Source organism: Pavona decussata, unplaced genomic scaffold, assembly GCF_977016875.1.
Source record: "Pavona decussata unplaced genomic scaffold, jaPavDecu1.1 SCAFFOLD_40, whole genome shotgun sequence".
NCBI classification, from domain to species: domain Eukaryota; kingdom Metazoa; phylum Cnidaria; class Anthozoa; order Scleractinia; family Agariciidae; genus Pavona; species Pavona decussata.
Genome location: NW_028145462.1, coordinates 1660990 through 1684558, shown reverse-complemented (window position 1 = coordinate 1684558; position 23569 = coordinate 1660990). Strand labels below are relative to the sequence as shown.

The following is a 23569-nucleotide window of genomic DNA, read 5'->3' as shown; positions in this document are numbered from 1 at the left end:
GACAGGCCCAGAGTCGTATAGACTGCAGGTTTGATTCGTATCTGTAAACTGAATTATATTTGACCCGGACTGCATGTGACGCATAATTTATACCGAGTAGAAATTAATGCGACAACTGATTCCAAGCAGTTTGCCAGAAAGTACTTCAATCTCATTGTTCCTTTTCAGAGTTCCATAACACCCAGTTTTTTAGTGTTTGTTCTTGTTAGGGCTGTACTGTTCGTTTTTAACTATACTTTTAGTTGGTAGTGTATGTTTTTTTATTGATGTATAATTGCAATTTAGTACCTTATATTGAATTATTTGTCACTGACTGACAGGAAAACTGAGGAGTTTTTTAAACATGGGTCAACTTTTTCCAGAACCAAAGACAAATTGATAAATCATTTGGTTCTCTTTTTCTTCTTTAAAATTTCACATTGAGTAATATTTTTTCCAACATGAGGCGAGGAATTACTCAGTTTGGCTGGACTTGGAACATCTGAAATCTACCTGATGCTAACAAGCTTATAACCACACTAATAACGCAATAACCTACTAATACAGGACGGTTTCTTGGTGTTCCAAGTAACTGAAAAATGCTTCAGAAAATAAAAAATCCATTATTGGTAGCAACGGCCAACTTACTCTGTAGAATTAGTTGATAGGCTTTGGCAGACTAGTTGTGCCTTAACTTAAAGACTTTAGCACTATTGTACAAGTACTTAAGTTTTCTTCGCAACTTAACTGTGTCACATGTTACTGTTATACAATAAAATTGGCAGAATTAGAAGCAGTGTGTTCCATTTTGTTTCCTCCTAATGCTCTGATTTTCTAACTATAGATGATGTTTTTTAAGTGGGTCTGATCAGGGGCATCCAACAACAAAATTAAAGAAAAGAAGTTAAAATGTTGTTTAGTGCATTCACACAACATTTTATAGCATTTTAAAGTAAGCTAACACGATTTGATCTGTTCGGATTATTTAACTGAATATTTAAATTGCTGAAAAGTTTAGAGAACGGACGTAATCTTATTCCCAGAATTTACGAGCTGTTGGCTTTCCGAAAATGCTAGCTGACCTTTTTTCGCACCTTCGCTTTAATTTTTCCCTTCTTAATGTCGCGGCCTCAAACTCAGCTGTAATACATTTAACAATTATTCTACTCACGCTTGTTGGATATGAGATGATAGATAGCCAACGAGGCGCCTAGCGCCGAGTTGGCTATAATCATCTCATGTCCAGCAAGCGTGAGTGGAATAATTATTTTATTAAAAACAATCGAGAAATGTTGCTAGATCTTACTGATTTTGCTTTGTCAGAACAACCAGAAGACAATTTAATGGTCGCTATTTCTTTCTTGGTTGCATGGTATAATGCCTCATATACCATGGCCGCTAAGCCAATCAAATCCCTGAAATTGCATTATACAATGATCAAGTTTTTAATAATTTACTTGATATACTGTAGTTGCGTAACACTTTGCCCTCCAGTTAAATTTATTACAATGGTGGACAAAATACATTGCAGGTTTTATTTTTATTTTTCCCTGATTGATGGCTACATAAACCAGTAAACTATTCATACTGAAAGATTTCAGCTATAATTATAATATTATGTTATTACATACAGAAAATTTTGTTTTAACCGATCCTTAAAAGACTATGTTGACACAATATGCAGAAGCCCCGTTGCATCCCTTTTATCCGTCTTATATGCGTATCACTCTGTAATCGGAAACAAACAAAACGTTTCAGAACATATCACCGTAAAATTCCAAAAAAAAGCCCCTCCGAAAATAAATAACCATCCCCTCCCCTCAAGAAAAGAAAAATTATCCCCTTAAAAATCCGACTCAACAGCCTTCCCTGAGTATATAAACCACTCCCTGAATAGAAGCTCATCGAACATCAGTTTGGTTTTAGCTCTTTTTTATTTTAAAGTCAAGCCTGAACACCCCACCCCCTCCCGCCTTTCACGGAAATCAGTCCAAGTTGCCGTAAATTTCTAAGCACAAGCCCTGTGCATGCGCTCGATTGAATCGTGTTCTGAGAACGGATCCAATCTGGTCTCCAGAGTCTTCGCGATATTCAAAATGGCAGTACGGAGAACAACCTGTTTTGACATGCTGGAAATATTCGTTGAGTATTTTGTGGTGGGTCTACAGCTGGATTTATTCCCAATATTAATGGTCGAGCAGTGTGCATCAAAATATCTTTTTTAAACAGGCCCGTAGCAGGGGGAGAGGCAGGGGGGCCAAGTTCCCCACCCAGAATTTTTGGAAATGTAAAAAATAATGTGTCAAAAAATAAAGATTTAAAAAAAATAATGTGCAATAATCAATCTTGAATTCTGACGCTGCAAGTGCCTGTTCAAAACCTTTAATAATTTGTTTATTACCTGACAGTTTCCTCCGCTAACATTTGTTTTTTATACAACAGCAACAAAGGCATTTTTTCCTTGTGAATCGGAAATAAGAACCAAAATCCTTATGACCGATTTGTATTTGTTAGTTAGGAAGTTAAAGAGAAGACGACACTGACGGTAGCGAAAACATTATCTATGAAGAGAATTCGCGTTCTTTAAAACTTCATCGCGATAATCCCAGCTCCCCCTTTTTTTTTTGTTTTTTTTTTTTTTAATTTTAGGCGAATTCTCCTGGGGCTCGATTCCAAGTTCATTGAAAAAGAAAAAGGAAAATCTGTCGTCGTCTTTTTACGTCCTCATTCAATGTAAAATTAAGCAATTTCACGTGGTAGTCCGCGAACAGTGACGGCAAAGAAATGTACCAAAAAGTGTGCTGCAGGTGCAAAGTTATTGTTTTGCTTACTAAATCTAATCCTTGTTTGATGTTCTCGTTGCATTTTGAACTCCCTAATCGGTCTGCTTTTTTTTTTTTGTTGTTGTTTTGTTTTGTTTTGTTTTTTTTACTGACGGGGGTGGGGGTGTAGTTTTGTTTAACTAATTTCCTGCCCCCCCCCCCCCCAAGTTGTTTTAGCCTTGCTACGGGCCTGTTAAAAATACCCAGTGTAACAAAATACACAAGGTGAGTAGAACAAACAGAGGGAACGGGATGTTAAAATCTACGTTTCAAGGTTATTATCCTCAGCATTAAACTCAACTGCCTACATTGAGGTATCAAACCAACTCCCCAGTTAAAACAGGTTTGAAATTGTCACGAAATGACCTTCGCGCACCTCACCTACTGAACTTGTTATATTTCCACGGGTCTGTGATCTCCTTAGGTGGACTGGCTGTAAATAGGGAAAAAGTAATACATGTTAAACTTGAGTCAATATTGGTATGGTATATGATGGGTCACGTCCGCATTGATTTATTGAAATACTATAACACGGGTAACTTAAAGTGCACCTAACCCCAAAATTTTTGCACTTTGCCATGTTTGCACCTGTTCGAAACGCATTGAGCCTTTTTGCGCCTTTTTTCAACCAAATCTTGACTTTTTATAGGCTGTAAAAGTTACGAAATCTAGCCATCATCTGTCCCATGTCCGAGCTAGTTAGGAGCATGACGACACAAACTGCTTTGCATGCATTTTCACAAAGACTTAATACAATGCAAATCAGTTTGTGACGTCAAATAAGGAATAGACCCATGTCCCTTACCAGCTCAGTCATGGTACAGATGATGGTTAGATTTCGTAACTTTTACGGCCTATAAAAAGTCAAGATTTGGTTGAAAAAGGTCCCAAATAGGGCAATATGTTTTAAACAGGTGCAAAGATTTATTTAAGAAAAAAAAATTGGGGGGGGGGGGGGGGGGCTAGGTGCACTTTAAGAACATCTTATAAACTTTTCACCCTCAATTCAAATTGCCAAAAAAATAAGAATATGCAGCTTTAGCCCCCAAATAAGAAGTAAGTTATATAAAAAAGGGAGTGTAATATTCCACCTAGTAAGGCTAGGCTTCTCCAGCGAGGGTTCAAAATAACTGCTCCAAATCTACGGAAACCGATAACGGCTCTGACTACTTTTAGAGCCGTTGTTTCTCTCATTGTGGCGGTTAGCTCTGAAAAAAAAAAAACTAGTCGCCGGTTTTCGAAAGACTGTATTTGGCCAGATAAAATTGCCCCTCGCCGTAGCGTCACGTTGGCTTACACTGTACCCCTTCCTTACATTTCTCTTTTGCTTTCAGTATGTCACTTTTAGTAATAAGACACCGTTATGACGACATCATAATGGGATTTTATGTCAAGGCATTTCATAATGGTTTGCAGGCCAGGCGGCAGGGTCCAAGCCTATCTTATTTCCAGCCAATCAGAATTTAGGGCGTTCCGGACTATATCATTCTTAGGGGCGCTTTTCCATGTGCTCGTCCCCTTTCGATCGCTCACCATCACGTCGTTCACATCGCTGGTTTGAACCATTTTTCAGCATCTTTCCAACACCTCCCCTTCCGCCTGCCTGCAAATTACTTCCTACTGTGTTTCTCTTTCTTGTCTTAGTGGGTGGCGGTTTTTTCCCCCACCTTTTGCTGAAGAGATATTTAGTTTATTATATATTGGCAGATCTTGAAAATAAAGTTCGTCACCTTTGGTGGCCAAATTTTCCCCAACCAAATCCGACTCTGTGTTTATCTCCTCAGCAAACAAGTGCGCCGTCAGGCAGAGCTCTTGGTCACGAAATGCAAGGTTTTTAGCGTCCTTCTTACCGAAAACATGGCTTGATATAAAATGATCTTTATACCACAGGAGAAAACGGTCGCCAAGTGATGCCTCTGGTCATACAACACGCATGAACGAGATCGTGGACACAAGACAAAACTGGATACGCAGAGGATTTTAGGTGAGCAATTCATATTGAAAAAAAATCAGTCTTTCGTAATTTTTGCCTTTGTACGCAGTGATTGACGTGACGCTGAAATTATGTGACACTATGCGTCCCATCATGCAGCAGTGAATCGAGCATTGCGAACCAGACAAAATTAGAAAATAGGCAGCGAACGATAGTTCACTAGTTCAAAGAACTTAACATGGATGAATCAGTATATTTGAGTTTGACGCTAGATTTGGTGCGATTTTTCAATATTTTCAAAGAAGACATGGAAGAAAACATCAACGATCTTGCTCGAGACTTGGAACAATGCTGCCGTGAGAATCCCGATGTTGAAGTCATTCATACCGGAAGTGCTGTCGAAGGACTTTCTCTTCCTCATCTGGAGAAACAGACAACATGGAATACTGATGCAGATCACATGATCATTAGAAACGACTTAGAAGTACACGAGGATGAGAAGACAGAAGAGACAAACACAGAAGAAAGCGATAAATTCGAACAAGAAGGCATGGAACATAGTTCCCAGCGGAGCGTGGAGGAAGAAAAGAATTTCGTTTATATTTACGACGCTTCACACGCGGGTTATGTGCATTTGGCGAACAAGAAACTCTCTCCGCCTATTGACCAAGCTTCTGTTCGAGAGCATTGTCTTCAGAACTCTAAATTCATTGAGGAAAGCCAACATTCGATTCCACTCAGTCATGTTGCCCTGATGGCGACCGATGAGGGCACAATCGCCGGCCCTTCGTTCTCTCTTCCTTATACAGGGGGTACGTTCAGAGTAAATCGAGACTTTGTTTACGGCCTGAGATGTCCTTTTTGGCCTTCACAAGCCGAACAATGGTTACACCGAGACAGAGCTCTCTGGCCGAGTTCTGAGGTTATTTCCTCCATATCAACCCAAGGCTGCCATCTGGTCCCCGTTGGGTCACACAACAGCGACGTGAGAGAATACGAGTGGAGGTTTTCGTTCTCTGTTGCTGAATTAATGCTGGCAAGATCCCTATCAGACAAGCAAAAGCTAGCGTATTCCGTGCTGAAGACGTTAATCAAATCTGAAATGAAGGAAAGAGGAATTGATGTGTTCGCTTCATATCACTTGAAAACGTGTTTATTTTGGTTCCTCGAGAAGAAAGGAATCGAGTCTTGGGGGGAGCATAGTTTAGGAGAGAACATTTTTGAACTCTTGGACTTTTTCATTGCATTCTACTCCAAAGGATCGCTACCAAACTTTTTCATACCACGGAACAATATGATAGATCACCGCTCTCCTGAAGATGTTCTTAATGCATGTCACGCTCTAAGAGAAATACGTGACACGATAACGCAATCTCTGTGCCGTTACATCGAGACGAATCAGTCACTTCCTGTTTTATTCGATACATCACTGGCTCAGCTACTCAAGGAAAATTCTGCGAAATTTGCTCAAAACTGCAAATACAATTTTATTGTAATGGCCTTAGCTTACATCCTGAAAAACGACAAAAGCAGAACTTCAAGCAACAAGTTTTGTGAGGAAGCTGGTTCTCTACTAAACAAGGCCCGTCTTCTTCACCAAGCAGCTCAAAGTGAAGACACGCTTATTAACTTGCACTCCCTTCTTGCTGAAGCTTCAGAAAGTTCACACGCGGAGGCAACACTTACTGCAAATTTGTTGCTTTCACTTCTTGAAGAGTACTTAGCACTGGATCACTTGAAAGTTACTGAGAGCAGCGCTGTAGCTCTTGCAGTATTCAACGTTTTCTTGACTCTTCATCCCACACATCTTGACCCTGGCTTTGAAAAGAATTCTTTGGAGCTTCAAACTTACCTTTGCAACCCCGCCTTTAAGGAGACTCTGTTCTGGGCTGCGCGAATGCACGAGGCCTACAGTGATGTCATTTACGATTTTGTGGTAAAGAAATGGAAGAATGGACCCCAGTTCCACACTGATGATGATGAAGCGAAGAAGTTCATGAAGCTTTTGATGGTAATACTGGGGAAACCTACCAAACAAGCCAGTGCTGTAACAGGGTCTTTAGTCAAACGAGGAGTAGAAGGCCAGAGGTTTCTTATGATTCGCATGCTTGCTGGTTATTTGTTACAAGTGCATTTGGAGAGCTCCTACCTTGCATTTCAAGCTGCGGCATACCTCATGGACAAAACCGTACTGTCCGAAATTTATCTCCAGGTGAAATGGTCCACTTATCCACCAAGCAAGATTCACGCTATTGAACTCATCTTATCTAAACCAGAATTGCAAGCTGAACTTTCTGAAGACGAATTTGCTAGACTGGTTCAAATGCACCACGAGGGACTGAACTGAAGTGAGTTCAAAACTATACTATTACCATATTAACCACAGATTTTCTCAATGGGACACATGTAACCCAGGTAAATCGAGATTATAAAGGTGTGAGGGAAACGTTCGTTGACTAACCCTTAACCCCTAACGTCAAAGAACAAATTCTCCTATCTTGTCCCCATATTTTTGTTATAAAAGTACTGGGGAGAAGTTGTTAAAATATCAATAAAATTCACCTAAGGTGATGTTATCCTTAATTCTCATGACCTCAGGGGTTGAATAAGCACTGATGTTACAAGGAGAAACTTGATGCTGATCACTGTTAGGGCTTAAAGGTTTATTTTGAGTCGTACAAATTTAAGGTGTGGTACTTATTTTGTCTATCAGTCTTTGAAAAGTGGGATCGCTTTCCATTCTTCCTCTACTTATCAGCTGTGCTATGAGCACTGGCAGATGCTACCCTCAAATCAGCCTCCCTCATTCCGAGGCCCGACAATCAAAACACTAACTACACTGCAATATAACAATAATTAAGGACAGTGCCTACTTTTGTTACTGCGCATACGTTCTGCGCATCTCAAGATACTCGGTTTCCTATTGGTGGTGCCTACTAATACAAAGATATTTTTGCGGGGTTTAAAACTATGCGGAGAAAGCAGAACTTAGCAAGTGCTCTTGGTATCCAAAAAGAAAATTGGGGGAACAATGTATTTTTTAGAGAAACTAAAGCTTCAATTAGGAAAAAAACGCCATACATTGCATTGTATTTTACTGTTTGTAGAATAATTGCTGCTCAATTATCTCTAACAAGTGCGTGGTTACCCCAAAATTTCTTTTTGGATCGACTTCAATAGCCCTTTCTAAGATCTGCTTTCCCCGCAAAGTCATAAACCACCCAAAAATACTTCTTTATTAGTAGGCACCGTCCTTAAATTAAATAAATTATGCCTTATCTAAATTAAGTTTTTTTCTTACGGGAAGGTGACACTGGATAATATTCCTTGCACTCCGGACAGCATGCTCCCGGTGGATGGTGAAATGTTTTACAGTTCACGATAAAACCAATATCACAGTACATTTTCAAGCAGTCACGGAACTTTCCATTTGAGCACATACAAGATTCGCAATAGGCGTTCAAAATATTATCCGTGGGGTGATACATATCCGCATACTCGCCATCGGAGTATGACTTGTTGCCAAAGGTACATTGATTGTTGCTCCCTGTTCAGCAAGGAAAAAATCTCGCTCAGTGTCTTTTACCGTATTCTTATTAATTTTCGCTTGAATTTAGAGCGGTTTCCAATCGAGTGTCGTAAAACCGAAACCAAAGTAATTACTCTGACCAATCGCAACAGATGTAAACAACACAACGAGCCAATCAGAATTCAAAGCAAGTACATGTAACTGTCGCCAGGCGCGGGAAAACGCGTGCGGCCAAAACACGATTGGTTTTGGTTTTGCTTCTCATTGGTTGAGAAAGTGGCGCGAGTTCTGTTATCTAACCACAGTGTAGTAATGCAAAAACAAAGCAATCCCGAAATTACTTTCGACACTCAAAATTGAAAACCACTCTAATTTCGCGAAAATACGGGAGCTGAATTTAAGGAATATTATTTTTCGCTATTGCATAAATGTACTAAATTGCGCGATTAATTTTTTCTGAGTTTAATTTGTAAACCTTGATCTGAGGGCACTTGTCCCCAAAGAATAAGGAAATACTGGAAAGATATAAAGGTCTGGCTTAATCTAACTACAAGTAACCTACAAATCAGTGATGTCTTTGATGACTGTAAGACAAATGTAAAAAGCTTTTGGTTTTGTATCGGAGGAAGAGTGTTAGACGTAAACAAGACCGAAAAGATGTTTTCGATTAAGGACAGGCAGTTACAGTTTTAATTCAGAACAATTCACCACAAGGTCCAGTTAACTTAGAACATTTAAAATTCTTATTGCCGGTTTTTATGCGTTCAACACAGTTGTGGATCCAAATGTCGCGTGCGTTTGAACAGGTCATTCAACATATTGTTCAAAGCTTGTTGAAAGCATCCACAGAGTATTTCCTTTGCTCTTGAAAATGTTGAATGGCGTTGAAACCGTTTAAAAACTCCGTTCATCCAACATTTGCCCAACATCCGTTCAACTTTTTGTATGTTGGGCAAATGTTGAAACCGTTTTAAACCGGCCTTTAGAATAATGTACGTGTATCTGGTTGAAGGTCTGATTAGTTTGAATTTCCGCTGTGTGGCGCGCGCCGCTTTATTTGAAATCATTCAATTGATGTATGGCTGGCAGTTGAACGATCAGCTACCTTCCTTCAAGTCAATGAAAAACTTAAGCCGCTGTTACAAGATGTGTCAGTCTAAATGCATTTAACGGTTTTAATTGCTACCCCACAATATTAGTGCCTAATTAAAGCTAATCAAATTAAAACGGTATCTAATCAACAATTGATAGAATCTTACCTTCTGTTTTGTTCACGCGATAGAGAAAGACCGAATACCTTCTTCCGATGCGACTTTTACACCTCCTCGAAGCTTTGGCGTTTGAATGCCAGCGCTGTTCGTCTCCTTCTCGACACAGGATTAACATTCTGCCTTTTTTCTTTCGATAATAAATTCCAAAAAGTTGAACGTTCTTCCCCTGGGCGCTTTGGCCGCAGTTTTCTAGAGGTGTGCCTGATGAACTGGCCTCCAACTTTTTGAAAACTTTTCCAAGGATTTTTTCCTTCTTCAAGGCCCTCAAATTGAAGCACCCAAGGGGTTCATAATCCGCGTCCACTAAAGAGTTAAACAAATTATGTCCAATCGTTATCACTGTAATACCTAATTCACTTAGTGTGACTTACCGAGTATATGTATTAAACATTGCGATTGTTAAATTGATGTTCATGACGATGATGATTGCAATGACCTAGCGATTGGGAAGATATTAATGATAATGACGGTGATAGTTATGATAATGATAATGATGATTTGTTTATATTGATGGTGCTGATTATGGTGGCCGTGATAGAAATGATGACGACGACGATGATGATGATGATGATGATGATGATGATGAAGAGGAGAAGGAGGAGAAGAAAGGGTATGACGATGATCATGATGGTGATGGCGATGGCAATGATGTTGACGATGATGGTGGTGATGGTGATGATTATGGTGATGATGAGGGTGAAGATGACGATGGTAAACTGAACAACAACTACCGTATTTATTCGATTAACCGCCCTGGGCGCTTATTTAATTTTGGGCCCACGAGAGAGGACGCTTATTCGAGGTGTGGGCTTATTCGAGGGTGGGCGCTTATTATTTTTCCCAACATTTTCAGCTAGCGAGGACATTTTGAGAGAATTACAAAACGAGGGATAACAAGTTTATTTCGCTTCAACAAGACAAAACAAAGTGCAAACTCTAACATAAACAATATAAAAGTTCATTGGCCGTATCTAAAACCAAATTTGGAACACAACTAACGCTCCTCTTACTTCAGGCTGTTTTTTGTTGGGTGGGCGCTTATTCGAGGTGGGCGTTTATTCGAAGATGGGCGGTTAAATACGGTCAACGGTAATTCAGGACAACCAACCTTCCTTGTCTTGAAAAAGCTCTGCGTCGGCATCAAGTAGATCTCTTGAATCCTGAAACGATACGAGAAAACATAGACTTCTGAAAAAGCGAACTAGTTTCGCTTTACATCAGTTATGTTCTGATTTTACAATGAAAACAAAATGTCATCCTAGCAAAGCCATGTTGGTTTGATGCTTGACCACGAGAAGACAAATAGACTACTTCCGAGTTGCTTTGAACCTCATTATGAAAGCGAGGCTAAGTGCAAAGTTTTTGTTATGAAAATTAGTTTTCATTCATATGCAAACAAAACTAATTTTCCTGTGAGAAGTTTCGCACTTAGCCTCGCTTTCATAGTGAGGTTCACAACAACTCGGAAATGGCGTATTGAACAACAGTACATGTAATGTAATTTAAAATACATTGAACATGAGAACAAGAATTGTCTTTCTCGTTCCATAAAGTGACCCCTTCCGGAAAAACTGAATTGACATTTGGGGAAAATAATGAGACAAGTTCTGGCGACACTTGTGCGTTTCACAAATAGCTTGAAATAACAAAATGCTTGAATAAGCAAACAACAGTGCATATATGTCTCCATTGGAAAGTTTGAGCAATAAGAATTCTGGCTGACTAGATGCGTGTGCCGTGTTTATTGCTAGGTCTTGCGTTCTTAATTCGTATTCGTTGTCGAGTTGTGTAGGGCGTCGGACTTGTAATCCGGAGGTCCCGGATTCAATTTCAATTGGTAGCCCCGAGCTCAATTCCTAGGCTGCGCTTGTAAAAAGCCAGTTGGTCCGTCTTTTGCCAGCTGGGATTCTTAACCATGTTATGCTGTATTTGACATACTGTGTTTGTTTATTCCTGTTTGTTTCGTTATCACTTAAAAAGCCCCTACGGGGAGAGGATAAGATTTCGCTCCCGCCTAGGGTTCTACAAAATTTTATGGATGAAAATTTTATAAACAATTGTGGTACATGAATTTCATACAATGATATTTATGGCCAAACAAGCCCCAAATGATTTAAGTAGGAGATAAATACCGAGAACGGAGGTATTAATCCATATACATCCCGAGGGCCGTAGACCCGAGGGATGTATATGGATTAGTACCGACGTTCGAGGTATTTATCTGACTGATTTCATGAATAGCGATCCTTTGTTCAAGGGGACAAACGCCGGCTAATTAGTACCGTCACACTTAGGTGAGAAACGGAGAACAATAGAAGCAACCTGATGTGTGCGTTTCTCGCAGTACTGTTAATGTAAATGAGGGATTTATCTGTATAAATCCCTCGTTTCAGTTAGTTTAATATTCATGAAGTATGTAAGTTAAATAAAGGATGTTGAATAACAAAAGAAAATGTGTGATTCATGAAATAAGCAAGGTTTCTACCGTTATTACATGTGATTAAATAGCTGTTGAGCGAGAACAATTAGTGTCTTAACCGTATCAGGACTCGCTGTGGACCGAAAAGAAAACATCTTTGGACGTACAAGTCGTACAAGTATTCATCCTCCAAGTGTCAATGTGGGCCACAGAAGACGAACTAGGGTTAAATTGTTTATTTCACGAGACTGACACAAATCAAACCACAACCGAAATACGTTGTTGGACAAGAACCAGGCTATTTGAACTACTGATGGTTTTCCAGCTTTCTGTAACAGACGAATCGATAAATAATGGATTCAACAAACCTTGCGTAGGTCGAGTGGATTACCAGTTTGTGCGCATGCTGCTAACAAGAGAACGCTGACTACTGAAGTAACCTGTATTGGATGAAATAATGATCAGTATATCATATTCAATGCCCATAGCATTCTAATAAAGCTTTATCATTCTACTGTGCTCGCTTGCCGTTGAATTTTTTTCTCACAAGGAATCAAATATATCCGGTGACAGCTTACTATAAATTAAGGATTTCTTGATTGGAGTGGTATTAATTAACCTAAAATTTTTGTTAAGGATTTCTACCTCAATGATTTATCATCAGCAGTGACTCAGCCTACCCCTCTGAAACCTTTAACCCCTAATATCAAAGAACCAATTCTGCTATCTTATAATAATAATAATAATGATCGTTTATCCGTATACTTTTCTTATGAAAGTACTGTGGAGAAGTTATTAAAGTATAAAAAAAAAAAGTTACCTTGGGTGATCATATCCTTAATTCTCATGACCCGAGGGTTGAATAAGCATTGATATTACAAGGAGAAATTTGATGTTGATCACTGTTAGGGTTTAAAGGGTTAAACATTCATTAAGGACTTACTTTCATTTGCTTTAAACGGGTCAGTTCCGATCTAGGATTGGAATTGTAAAGAAGCACAGCACTGAAAATTAAAAGTATCAACAGAGTTTAGTAACTAAACCACGTTCCAATCATCTTAAAATTAGCGGAAAAACCAACGATGAGGCTAAGTTTTTAAAATCGTACGGCGGAGTTTGGGCTCATGAGGTGAAAAATTTTACTCTAGTAACTGCTACCGCCAGGTGTTTCGTTAGAATGGAGCGGAAAATGATCTCTGTTGTGTCAGCGCGATTTGACTATATTCCTGGATCCGCGATGATGGAAAAATATAGACAATGCACTTCACATGTAGTTTCGATGCAGATAGATGTGTAAAAAGTATCAAAATCAGTCGACGTGGTTTAACGACACTGACACTTAATAACGTTTAACGACTGGCATGGCAAACTGTGGCTCTCGGATTCTGGGTCGAATTAGAATTTGAAAATGTTGCTTTTTGAGGAGAGGAAAACACGGACGGAGTATACACGGCGAAAATAATAATAATAATAATAATAATAATAATAATAATAATAATAATAATAATAGTAATAGTAAGGGACTGTGCAATAATTATCTGGAGGGGGGGTTCTAAAATTAGCAAAGTAGGCCTTAAAATAAAGTTGCACCCCCCTGAATTAAAGTTAAAATAACTTCTTGTCCATCCCCGTCTAGAGGGGAGATTACTTTCACCCCCCCCCCCCTCCCCAACCTCCGATCCTCCCTACATCCGTCTTTACCTTTACACTACTTCTGGTATGTCTGCATCATCAGGATTGGATCTAAGTCAAAGTCATCAGTTTCAAGAAAGAAAAAGGAAAACAGGAAGAAATCCGAACATCGAAAGAAAACAGCATCCGAACATAGAAAGCGAAGGGCTTGTATAATCTTCCAATCGCTGGGAGGAAGTGCCGTTGACTGGGAATACAACCCAGAGATATTTGGCATCCCGCAAATTGACAAAATTGACCAAGAGACATTATTACTATACTGTTTACATCACATACGGACAAATCTTGTCTGAGGGACTTGCTTTCCTGCAAATAATGCTTCGTTGGAGAAGCGGAAGTGCTTGTTCAAAACCAACTCGGGATTTAACTCAAGTTCTTGAATATATGTTTTATATTGTTGAGATAAACTGTTCATTTTCAGTACAAGGTTTTGAAGCTGTTAATATTAATATTTTTTAAAAGATTCCAAAACTTGATTTTGATTAGCTTACATGTAATATACATTATCTTGAGTTCATGGATTGAGATCAGACCTCTCATTTTAACTTCTAACCCCCCCTACAAATGTTTAAGAAATTACATCTTACCCCCCACTGCGCTTTGGTTTAAGTTCAGACCCCCCCCCCCCCCATTTATCTTAGACCCCCCCCCCCCTCGAGTTAACAAATCGACGGCAGTTTTCTATGGTCTATTCTCTTATAGACCATAAAATGACGTCAAAATATGTTCAAAACTCAAGTGGAACCACCAGCCGCAGGCGAGTGGTTTCACTGCCAAGTTTTGGACATTTTATGGCGTCATTTTATGGTCTATAAGAGTATAGAATATAGAAAACTGCCGTCGATTTGTTTTTTACAATAACATGGAAAAAGTACGAGCGGAATTGGCTATTTTTTTCTTTGAGAAAGCTCGTGCGTTACATCTGACGTCATTTTTATTGTCTGTACTCTTATAGACAATAGCTACGAGCCAATCAGCGCGCGGAAATTTGGACAGTTATTGTAAAAATAATTATTTCATAGTCCCTAATAATAAACTCAACCCATATATGACGCACATTGGTGGGACGCAGTGCTTTCATCATTCGGACATCGCTGATACCCAAAATTGTAAAATATAAAATCGAAAAACCATACGATAACGCTGACCATAACGATAACCATGAAATATAATCTATTATAATACGCATCGTTGTACGAAGCCGATCGTTAAATGAAACAACGCCTTTAACGCTAAATGCAATTCCGCCCACTCAAAACGTGTGTCGCCCTACTCACTACTATTCATAATGTTATCCCAAATAATATATAAATTTTAGTGACAAAAACGTACAAGCGCTCTGCAGCTTTTTGTAAACCGAAGGTCTTGTACAAATCGATTGGGTCTAAGATTTTAGATTCAATCAGTTTTGGTGAAGTTGTCATTTATATCGAATTAAATTCCTGTCAGTACCCTGAACGTGGGATGTCGGAAAACGACAGCTTCTACTGTACTTCCCGTATAGATCAAATACAGAACGTATTGTAAAACATACAATCTGGCTGATTGCCACTCTTTGGAGCTAACTCTTTCTCGAAGGAAAGTCTCCTAGTTTTATCAATCACCTAAAAAGCTGCGAAAGTAAAGAGGAGGGTAAACGAGAATTACAAAATCAATCCCAAAAGTAGCCTCACACCTCCCCCCCCCCCCCCCCCCAAACCCCTCACAAACGACGAGTAACCAAAGCTAACTTTCTGTTATCATATAATCACTTTTTAGGGGGGGGGGGGGGGCATTAATGACTGACAACACAGCAGCGAATGTTGGTTGTTAACGTATCTCGATTCTCTAACCAGTAACAACGATGCGTATTGTCTTGCAAAGAGAACATAGGCTACAAAGATATTTGCTCATACACTGATACCGCGTCGCTTACACTTTAAGCAAAGCGGCACATAGTGGACAAATTGTTTTAGCCGGCACACTCAGTAACGACCACCTAAGGGATGCAATCCTTCGAAAATCACAGAAGAATAAGAGGATACTAAATCCGAGGGAAGCTAGAAGAATTTTGAAACTTCACGATTTAAGACAAAAATAAACGAATTCAGTATTAAGTGAGCAGGCCACCTGGGGCTTATTATAGCTTACCTTCTTAAATTTCCTCGACTTCTTGACCGAGAGATCTGACACCCCAATGAACATGTCACAGACGAAGGGGGGCATTTTAATAACCAAAAATTCTTACTGCGATAGGAAAAAACCATGGACACTTAATTCAAATGGATTTAAGTTATTGATATTTTCAAAACTGTGTTTTGTAATTAGTAGTTCATTTATTAACTCAACAACTGTAACGTGTCCCTGAATGAAAAGCTATTGAAGGATCATTTGTATTTTTTCCCTAAAAACTCTACGTTTGACGTGAAGAAATTGGTTGTTATTATTATTACTATCAAACTTTTCTTCGACAGTTAAAGAAGATTCGACAGTGATTAGGAAGCCGTCAAACCCAGTTTTCAATAATTACGTAAATGAGTTTTCAATCGACAAGTGTCCAGTGAGAACTGAACTCACATATTGATTAAAATAAGTTGTGGTAATCTTTCCTTATATGAATAACTTATAAAAAAAATAGACGATAGCACTGTTAGCTAAAGTTTTCTCACCGTTTTTACTTCTATATAAACAATTATTTCTGTGTCATGCATATATCGGATTTGACATTTTCGTTACATGCCCGGCTGGCAAGAACACACAATGCAATGGTTATAAAGAAACTGTAAATAAATTTAACGGCAAAATATTCATCATTCTGGTTGTAATGGGAGTCAAAAGCAATATATTCAATATTCCGGTTGCGAAGGGAAATAGAAAGCCCGTTATCGCATGACAACCCACAGTAACCCCGTCAGTTCAAAGGGCGAAATATTCGTTTGGTATATTAAATACATTCCTGCTATGTGTAATATATCTCCTGACTGAATAGGCAAATAATATAAACCTTTATTTCGTGTGCACAATTTAATAAATGATTATATCTGACTCCCTGAAGGGGGAGCGGTAGGGGGTGGTCGGAACGTAGTCGAAGAAATTGCAAGTTTATTTCTGCTTAACAATTAGATTATGAGCTCGAGATTTCTATCGCGTGATAGCTGATGAGGGCGCAGCCTGAATCAGCTATCATGCATAGAAATCGAGAGCGAATAATCTAATTGTTTTAGTATAAATCTACCAGTCGTTCAAAACTAAAGAAGTAAATTATCTATATCTCATCGCAGACACTTCAAAAACGCGAGGAAGCGGCCGCCATTAATTTTGTTGAAAACCGCTACTCACTATCTATCACAGAATAGATAGCGAGTAGCGTAGCCAATCAGAGAACGGCATTCGTTATAGAATACTAGTAGATTTATACTAACCAGTCTTAGACTAAAAATGTAAACAAACAACAATTTTTTTGACTTTTCGTGCGCTTTATCAAAGTCACTTTATATTGAACATTCACCTCTCATTGAACTTTGCCTCCTCGACCATCCCAGTTAAGATCTGATCGACTCTATCAGCGCTATCGATTCCTCCTTCGCTAATTGCAGGAATCGATCCGGCTGAATAAGGCAAAAAAAATTAAACTCTAAAATTATGGGATTTCAACCCTTAGTTCAATAGAAGATCCACCGACAACATGCTGCAAATGTCAGTAACTGTCGAGGCTGCAACCTATGCTGAGAATGACTGGGGTTTACATGCTTTTTGCGATTGATGTATGAAATTTTATTAATATGGTTTACGATGTGAATTTTAATTCGTTTTTTTTTTTTTAGGCTAGAATTTAGTGAGGTGTCCACTATTAGTAGAGGGGACTTCTCCCCTCAGCTACATTTCTTGACACGTTAATAAAGTTATCATTATTATTATTATTATTATTATTATTATTATTATTATTATTATTATTATTATTATTATTATTATTATTATTATTATTATTATTATTATTATTATATCCACTCTATAGATCGACTGATCGATTCTCCGTCGATTCATAGAGTGGATCAGAGCTTTAAACGACAGTTGTTAAGGCATGTTAACTGTAAAGTTATGGGATTTCATGCCGTATTTCAAAAGAACATCCACCGACAACATGCCTTAACAACTGTAGTTTAAAGATCTGATCCACTCCAGGGACGGCACGGACGGATCGATTCCTCCTTCGCTAATTGCAGGAATTGATCCGGCTGAATAAGCTTCATTAAACAGAAGTTCTTTGGAAATGTCTAATTTCAAAAGAAGATCCTTAGACAACATCCCTTAACAACGGTAGTTTAAACCTCTGTCACTCTACGGATCGACGGATTGATTCCTCCTTCGTTTATTGAAGGAATCCATCCGGCTAAAGAAGCTTCATTAAACAGAATTTCTTTGGAAATGAAGGCAAAAAAACAAAGTAAAGTGGAATAATAATCTCTATTCATTATTCCTATATTGCCTCAGATTGCGAGCTACGTCACCTCAAAATGGGTAATTGCTCTTTAAACTCAATAGCTAAACAATCATTATCTGAAATGAATGTTTCCGTCGATGTACAAGTTTGTTCAGTTTTACAATGAGCACTTCCGGCTTACGTTTTAAAGTTCTGTTCTTAGGTAAACCTTCCGATCAGCAACGTAACGAAATAAGTAAAACCCAAATACACTTCAAATATACCGCGTTTGCATCTCATAGAGCCTTCTAAGACACAAGGTCACGTATTCAACAAAGCGCAAAACATCGCTCTTCTGTTCTGGCGATAAACATCGTTAGTGACTACATCAAGATCATTCCTCGATCGAATCGGCAGCATTTTATACCGTACACTATTGCCGGTTTTCACTGTCACGCCATTGCCGAGTGCGTGAAAAAAAAAAATGAAACCATTCCATGAATGAAGTCAAGAAATTGATGCGGTATAGATGACAAGTAAATAAGAAATCTGTCCAAGTGTCAGGTCTGTGCGGTATTCCGTACTTGAGTTATTTGACAAAATGTTTCACACAAATTTATAGAGCTCAGTATGGAGACGCCATGTTGGTGTCCCTCAGAATTTGGTGACGTCAACTGAAAACCAAGAATACGGTTTTCAAGAATTCCGTGACATTTCAGGTTTTAAAACTTGTTTCAACTCGATCTACAGCATGCTTCCTAACGGAAGTGCGTTTGAGGAATCACAAAGATGGCGGTCACGAGTGTTTGGATCGCTCTTGTTGTTGTTCAGCTCGGTCTTGGAGCGTTCGGAGTTGTTGTTTCCAGATTTGCCAAAGAAGACAGAGCAGATCCCATAGTTTTCTGCTTGATTCGAAACGGAGCCAGCTTTCCTCTGCTGTTTTTGACTGCTTTTATCGCCGAGAAGTCAGTTAAAACCCCAGCAGTAAGGTGAGAGTTCAGAACTGACTAGTACTGATTGCGTTTACGACAAACCGCAAAAAGAATTAAGAGCGGCTTGCTGTAACTATCAACTATACCCATGCAAGATAGAAAACTTCGATTTTCTCAAACTTTGCCATATTAAAGGGCTTTGTTAACTTGTTACAAAAATTGAACTTTGAAGTTGCAGGGGCACCCAACGGCAGTTTTCTCTCAGATCCTTTGAAACGCAAGTTTTGGCTATCTGGAGTGCCTTTAAAGCTCTGTAGGTTCATTTCAGGCCGCCCTATAGTATATTTTTATCTGTTCGATCATTCTAGGGGAACTTGAGTCTTTTCGAAATTACTAGCGCATTTTTGTCCATTTTCCGAAAACCTTAGGTCTTATTTCCTTTCCGAAAATCTTAGCTGACCTTTTTTCGGTATCCGAAACGACATTTTTATCTATCCGAAAACACTAGGACTTTAATTTCCCGTATCACAAACGTTCGAGGTGAAAATTCCCTCAAGAATTAGGGGGATTAAGGACCTTCCGAACAGATAATTTACCGAAACGATCCGTTGGGTGCCCCTGAAGTTGTTTGAATTTTTATTTTCTTGTCGAGACGAGGTTAAGTAATTTCCTCTCACAGCGCCCGAAATCGGTCCTGAAATTACACTTTTATCGAAGGTTAGCAAACCAAAACGGAAACCGTACCAGAAAAAACTGATGCATGCCATTAAAATATCATCCTTCAACGGCCATTTAGAGCTGTTTGGTCTTAATGAATTTCGGTCCTGAATTTCTTATGGAATTTCCAAAATTATGCCTCGCGGAAGTATTGCGTGACGTTCAATTTTGGCCAGATTCGTGGGCAAAAAAATCGATCTGGTACATGGATTTAACTACCAAAACTATTATTACCGCCAAAAGTATCATTTTATCTTAGCTTTTACCGAAAATGTAGCTTGGGTAAATGAATCGGCAAATTGTGAGAGCGTGTCGAAAACAAGTTACTCACGCTAATTGATCGGCATTTTGACCTGCCCTGTTGCAAGTATTATCACGGTTAATTTACATAAAAAAGTTCGATTCAAAAGCTCAGAATCCATAATGCCTCGATCGTACAGTGAAGACTTGAGATGGCGGGCAATATGGATTCTGAGCTTTTATTGAAATTTATTGGGTATTTCCCAGACTACCTATCGGCATTGCCGCGTACGCTTTTACTCCTTTTTTTATTTTATTAGCTTCGCCTGTTACATGATACAGAAAAATAAAGTAAAAAATATATGCTGAAACAAGGAATAATACATGCTAAGCAGTAAGCCAACAACAACCTTTGTCGAAACAGTTGTATCTTTGTGCCCATAAGAGAGCTGCCTTGTTCGGCCGTTTCAGGCTCCCTCGCTGCGACAACAATAAATTGCCCTTTACCGTAGTGTAAGGCCTTCAATTAGTTTGGTTTATGCCCCCCCCCCCCCCCTCTTACGACAAATAAATAAAGTAGTGAAGGGGGGATTCTACCTAAATTTGAATGAAATTTAAAGAGGTTTTAAGGAGGGATAGAAGAAAGAAAATGATTTTTGGAACACTAACAGACAGTTGATACCCACGCAAGAGCACCCCAGGACTAACTTGGTGTCTGTCTATTAATAATTTACTAACAATTCTAATTTTAAAACTTCACTAAATCTTCAATATTTCTTTTTTCTCTTATTTTACCAATCCTTCAAGAAAAATTATCTCCTCCCAAATATACCCAAAAATCACCCCAAAAATTCACAAAACACCCCACAACACAGATTCACGGGATGAGTGTAGAGTTTTTGGATTGCTTGAAACGTGAACGAGATATTTCCATTAAAGCCATGTCAAGTGGCGGAAAAATGGCGTTTAGGTAAAATCCCCCCTTAAGACGAACATTTTCAAGAAATCCTTGAAATAATCGACATGAACCTAAAAGATGTCAAGAAATCTACGAGTTAAACACTTCTGCCAGAGTTGCAAATGAACACAGTAATTTTATGACGTTATAGGACGAAAACAAGCTTCGCACCACGACGAGGCTGCGCCTCGTGCACATCTAAGAAAATGCGTCCCACAGACGCTGTCGCGTCTTATATAATGTTTTTAGCACCATTAGGTTTTTAAGAGCTCCCTCGTGCGGGTGGACCGGTGAGGGTGGGACTCTACAGAGACTCTGCGCCCATCAACTCTACCCCAATGAGGGGGCAGGGGGGAACAGAGACCGGGGAACATTTTGCTCAATTTTTTTTTCTTTATCGTTAAATTAACACGTTAAAAGGCGCATTTTAACTTGACTTGTATGTACTTCAAATGGATGTTGAAGGGGTAGGGGGAAGCAGAGACGGGGGAGCATTTTGCTCAAATTTTTATTTATTTATTTATTTATTTATTTATTTATTTATTTATTTATTTATTTATTTATTATTATTTTTATTGTTATATTAACATGTTAAAAGGCGCATTTTAACTTGTATCTATTTCAAATGGATGTATCTGGCACTGTAAATTCGATGCAAATGCTATGTTCTTGCCCCCCTTTAAGGTGTGCTCACAACTGATTGTTATGACCACTAATACGAGAAAGTAAGCGAGGAGCAATCAATGAAAGTAGGTGTGTGTTAACCCCAAAAAATACTTAGAGGGGGGGGGGGGGGGGGAGGCAGGGACAGATTAGACAAGCTATTCTGCGAACGCCATTCAAATTGAGGCTCAGAACTCTTTGTCTTTTTTTATTGCCAGGGAGCTTCCCCTTTTTATCATTCTCGGTCTGGGAATGTTTGGAAATCAGTTACTGTACATACTTGGTGTTTATTTCACCAATGCTATCATCGCGTCAATATTTCAACCCGCCATTCCCGTGTGGACTGCGTTACTTGCCATCATCGTACGAATAGAGCCGTTCCCAGACTTCCGTACCTTGCGCGGCTGGACCAAATGCCTGGGCATTTGTCTAGCTGCGGGGGGCGCCGTAGTGATGGCGCTACAAAAGAATTCTGGAAAAGCAGCAAACAATAGTGATACTAGCGATATAAAATTTTGGGGATACTCATTTCCCGTTGGAAACACTGTTTCCTTTGCAATTTACATTCTCATTCAGAAAAAGTTCATCTTTGACAAAGAGGACTCGTGTTGGAGAACTAAACCCGTCACTGTAACCGCGTGGAGCAACCTGTTTTCCACGATCTTTATGGGTTTGGCTTCGCTCTACCACGTTAAAAGTCCCGAAAGATTCGTATGTTTTCCCAAGGAGGAGGTCTATCCCATTCTTTACGCCATATTCATCGCTTCCGGTCTGTGTTATCTTTTAATTTCCTGGTGTAACATGCAGATTTCTGCCTCGCTTGTCACAGCAGCCTGCCCTCTTCAGGTTCTTTTCTCTGCCATCTTGTCGTATTTCGTTTTAGGGGAGGTGTTGCACGGGTTGGAATATTTTGGAGCGGTGCTTATTGTGGTGGGACTTATCGCTGTCGTCTGGTGTACTTATGCGGAAGGAAAAACAAGGAAATCTAAAGAAGAACGAAGAGGGCAAAGAGTTGACGAAGAGGAGGAATTGATTCACGACTCGAATGGCCATGTTAAAGTTTCGGAGTATAATACATTTGTTCACGTGTCTTTTGAGGAGGGTCATACATGAAGCCACTGATTATAATGAGAATGGCATTGATTTCAGACTCTTCCAGTTTATAGGCGTTGACGATATCAAGAAGAGGTGGTGATTTGTCGGAAACTAGGCCACTTAGTCTAGTTGCGTGACCGTTTTGCCGATCGTATTAAAGAGACGTTTGTTGACATTATGATTGACATCACATTGATTGACCATTTAATGAATAAGTGCTAAACAATGACCAATCAGAATGTACAATGTAGTAATATAAAAATAAGGATTTCTTTTACGAGCAGAGGGAAGCTTCACACGCCTGTTGATAATACGCTACCAGCCGTTGAGGCCGGGAGCCTCGACCGTAAGAGTGCGTTAAAGCAATTCACAGTTTTCCCAAATATTTTACGATTTTATATACTTTGTACATAGCCTGTATCTTTTTAATCTTTTTAGTTAGGGAAAAGTCATAGGGCTAACCTCTAGTTTTCCTTTTCAAGATGTTGTTTTATAATTTTATTATCCTGATCTTGAACAAATATTATGTTATGTAATGCTATGATACGAGAAGAAATTAATTTAGTTTAGTTAAACTGAGTCGAGTCTACTGATTGAGTCAAGTTCGTTCGTATATTCCTTGTGGAGGGGGAGGGGAGGCAGGAGCAGATTGGAGTAAATTCGAGACTTTACCGAGACGTTTAGATTTACCATCATTCTGTGAGCCTTACGTTCACCTCTGGGGGATATAAAATAGTAGAAACCAATGTTTAAAAAATCGGAAATACGTGGCCATTACTAGCAAATGCTTTAAATCAGTCGTGAATGAGTAGTGTATAGTACTTTACGTTGAAAACTCGAAAGTTCCTATAGTAGCGACCCACCGTAATTAATTGACGGTTATTCCGAAACTAGCGATCATCCGAAGATCGTGACTGAAA

At 39.1% G+C, this 23569-nt stretch overlaps 3 protein-coding genes across 3 annotated transcripts; 2 read left to right on the top strand and 1 right to left on the bottom strand.

Moving 5' to 3' along the window:
* Positions 1-1499: 1499 nt before the first annotated feature.
* Positions 1500-15821, bottom strand: LOC146483131 (uncharacterized). The gene is made up of 8 exons (XM_085106300.1): positions 15776-15821; positions 12897-12957; positions 12322-12393; positions 10643-10694; positions 9523-9837; positions 8036-8281; positions 3183-3234; positions 1500-1707 (listed from the first exon to the last, which is right to left on the bottom strand). The coding sequence occupies exons 2-8, from the start codon at positions 12900-12902 to the stop codon at positions 1692-1694; spliced, it is 759 nt and encodes a 252-aa protein (XP_084962426.1). The 5' UTR covers positions 12903-12957; positions 15776-15821; the 3' UTR covers positions 1500-1691.
* On the top strand, positions 4876-21882 carry LOC146483130 (cyclic GMP-AMP synthase-like receptor 2). Its single transcript, XM_085106297.1, has 2 exons — positions 4876-7082; positions 21773-21882. The coding sequence occupies exon 1, from the start codon at positions 4973-4975 to the stop codon at positions 7079-7081; it is 2109 nt and encodes a 702-aa protein (XP_084962423.1). The 5' UTR covers positions 4876-4972; the 3' UTR covers position 7082; positions 21773-21882.
* On the top strand, positions 18834-23287 carry LOC146483129 (uncharacterized). The gene is made up of 2 exons (XM_085106298.1): positions 18834-19033; positions 21773-23287. Exons 1-2 carry the CDS (start codon positions 18834-18836, stop codon positions 22665-22667), a joined length of 1095 nt encoding a protein of 364 aa, XP_084962424.1. The 3' UTR covers positions 22668-23287.
* The last annotated feature ends 282 nt before the right edge of the window (positions 23288-23569 follow it).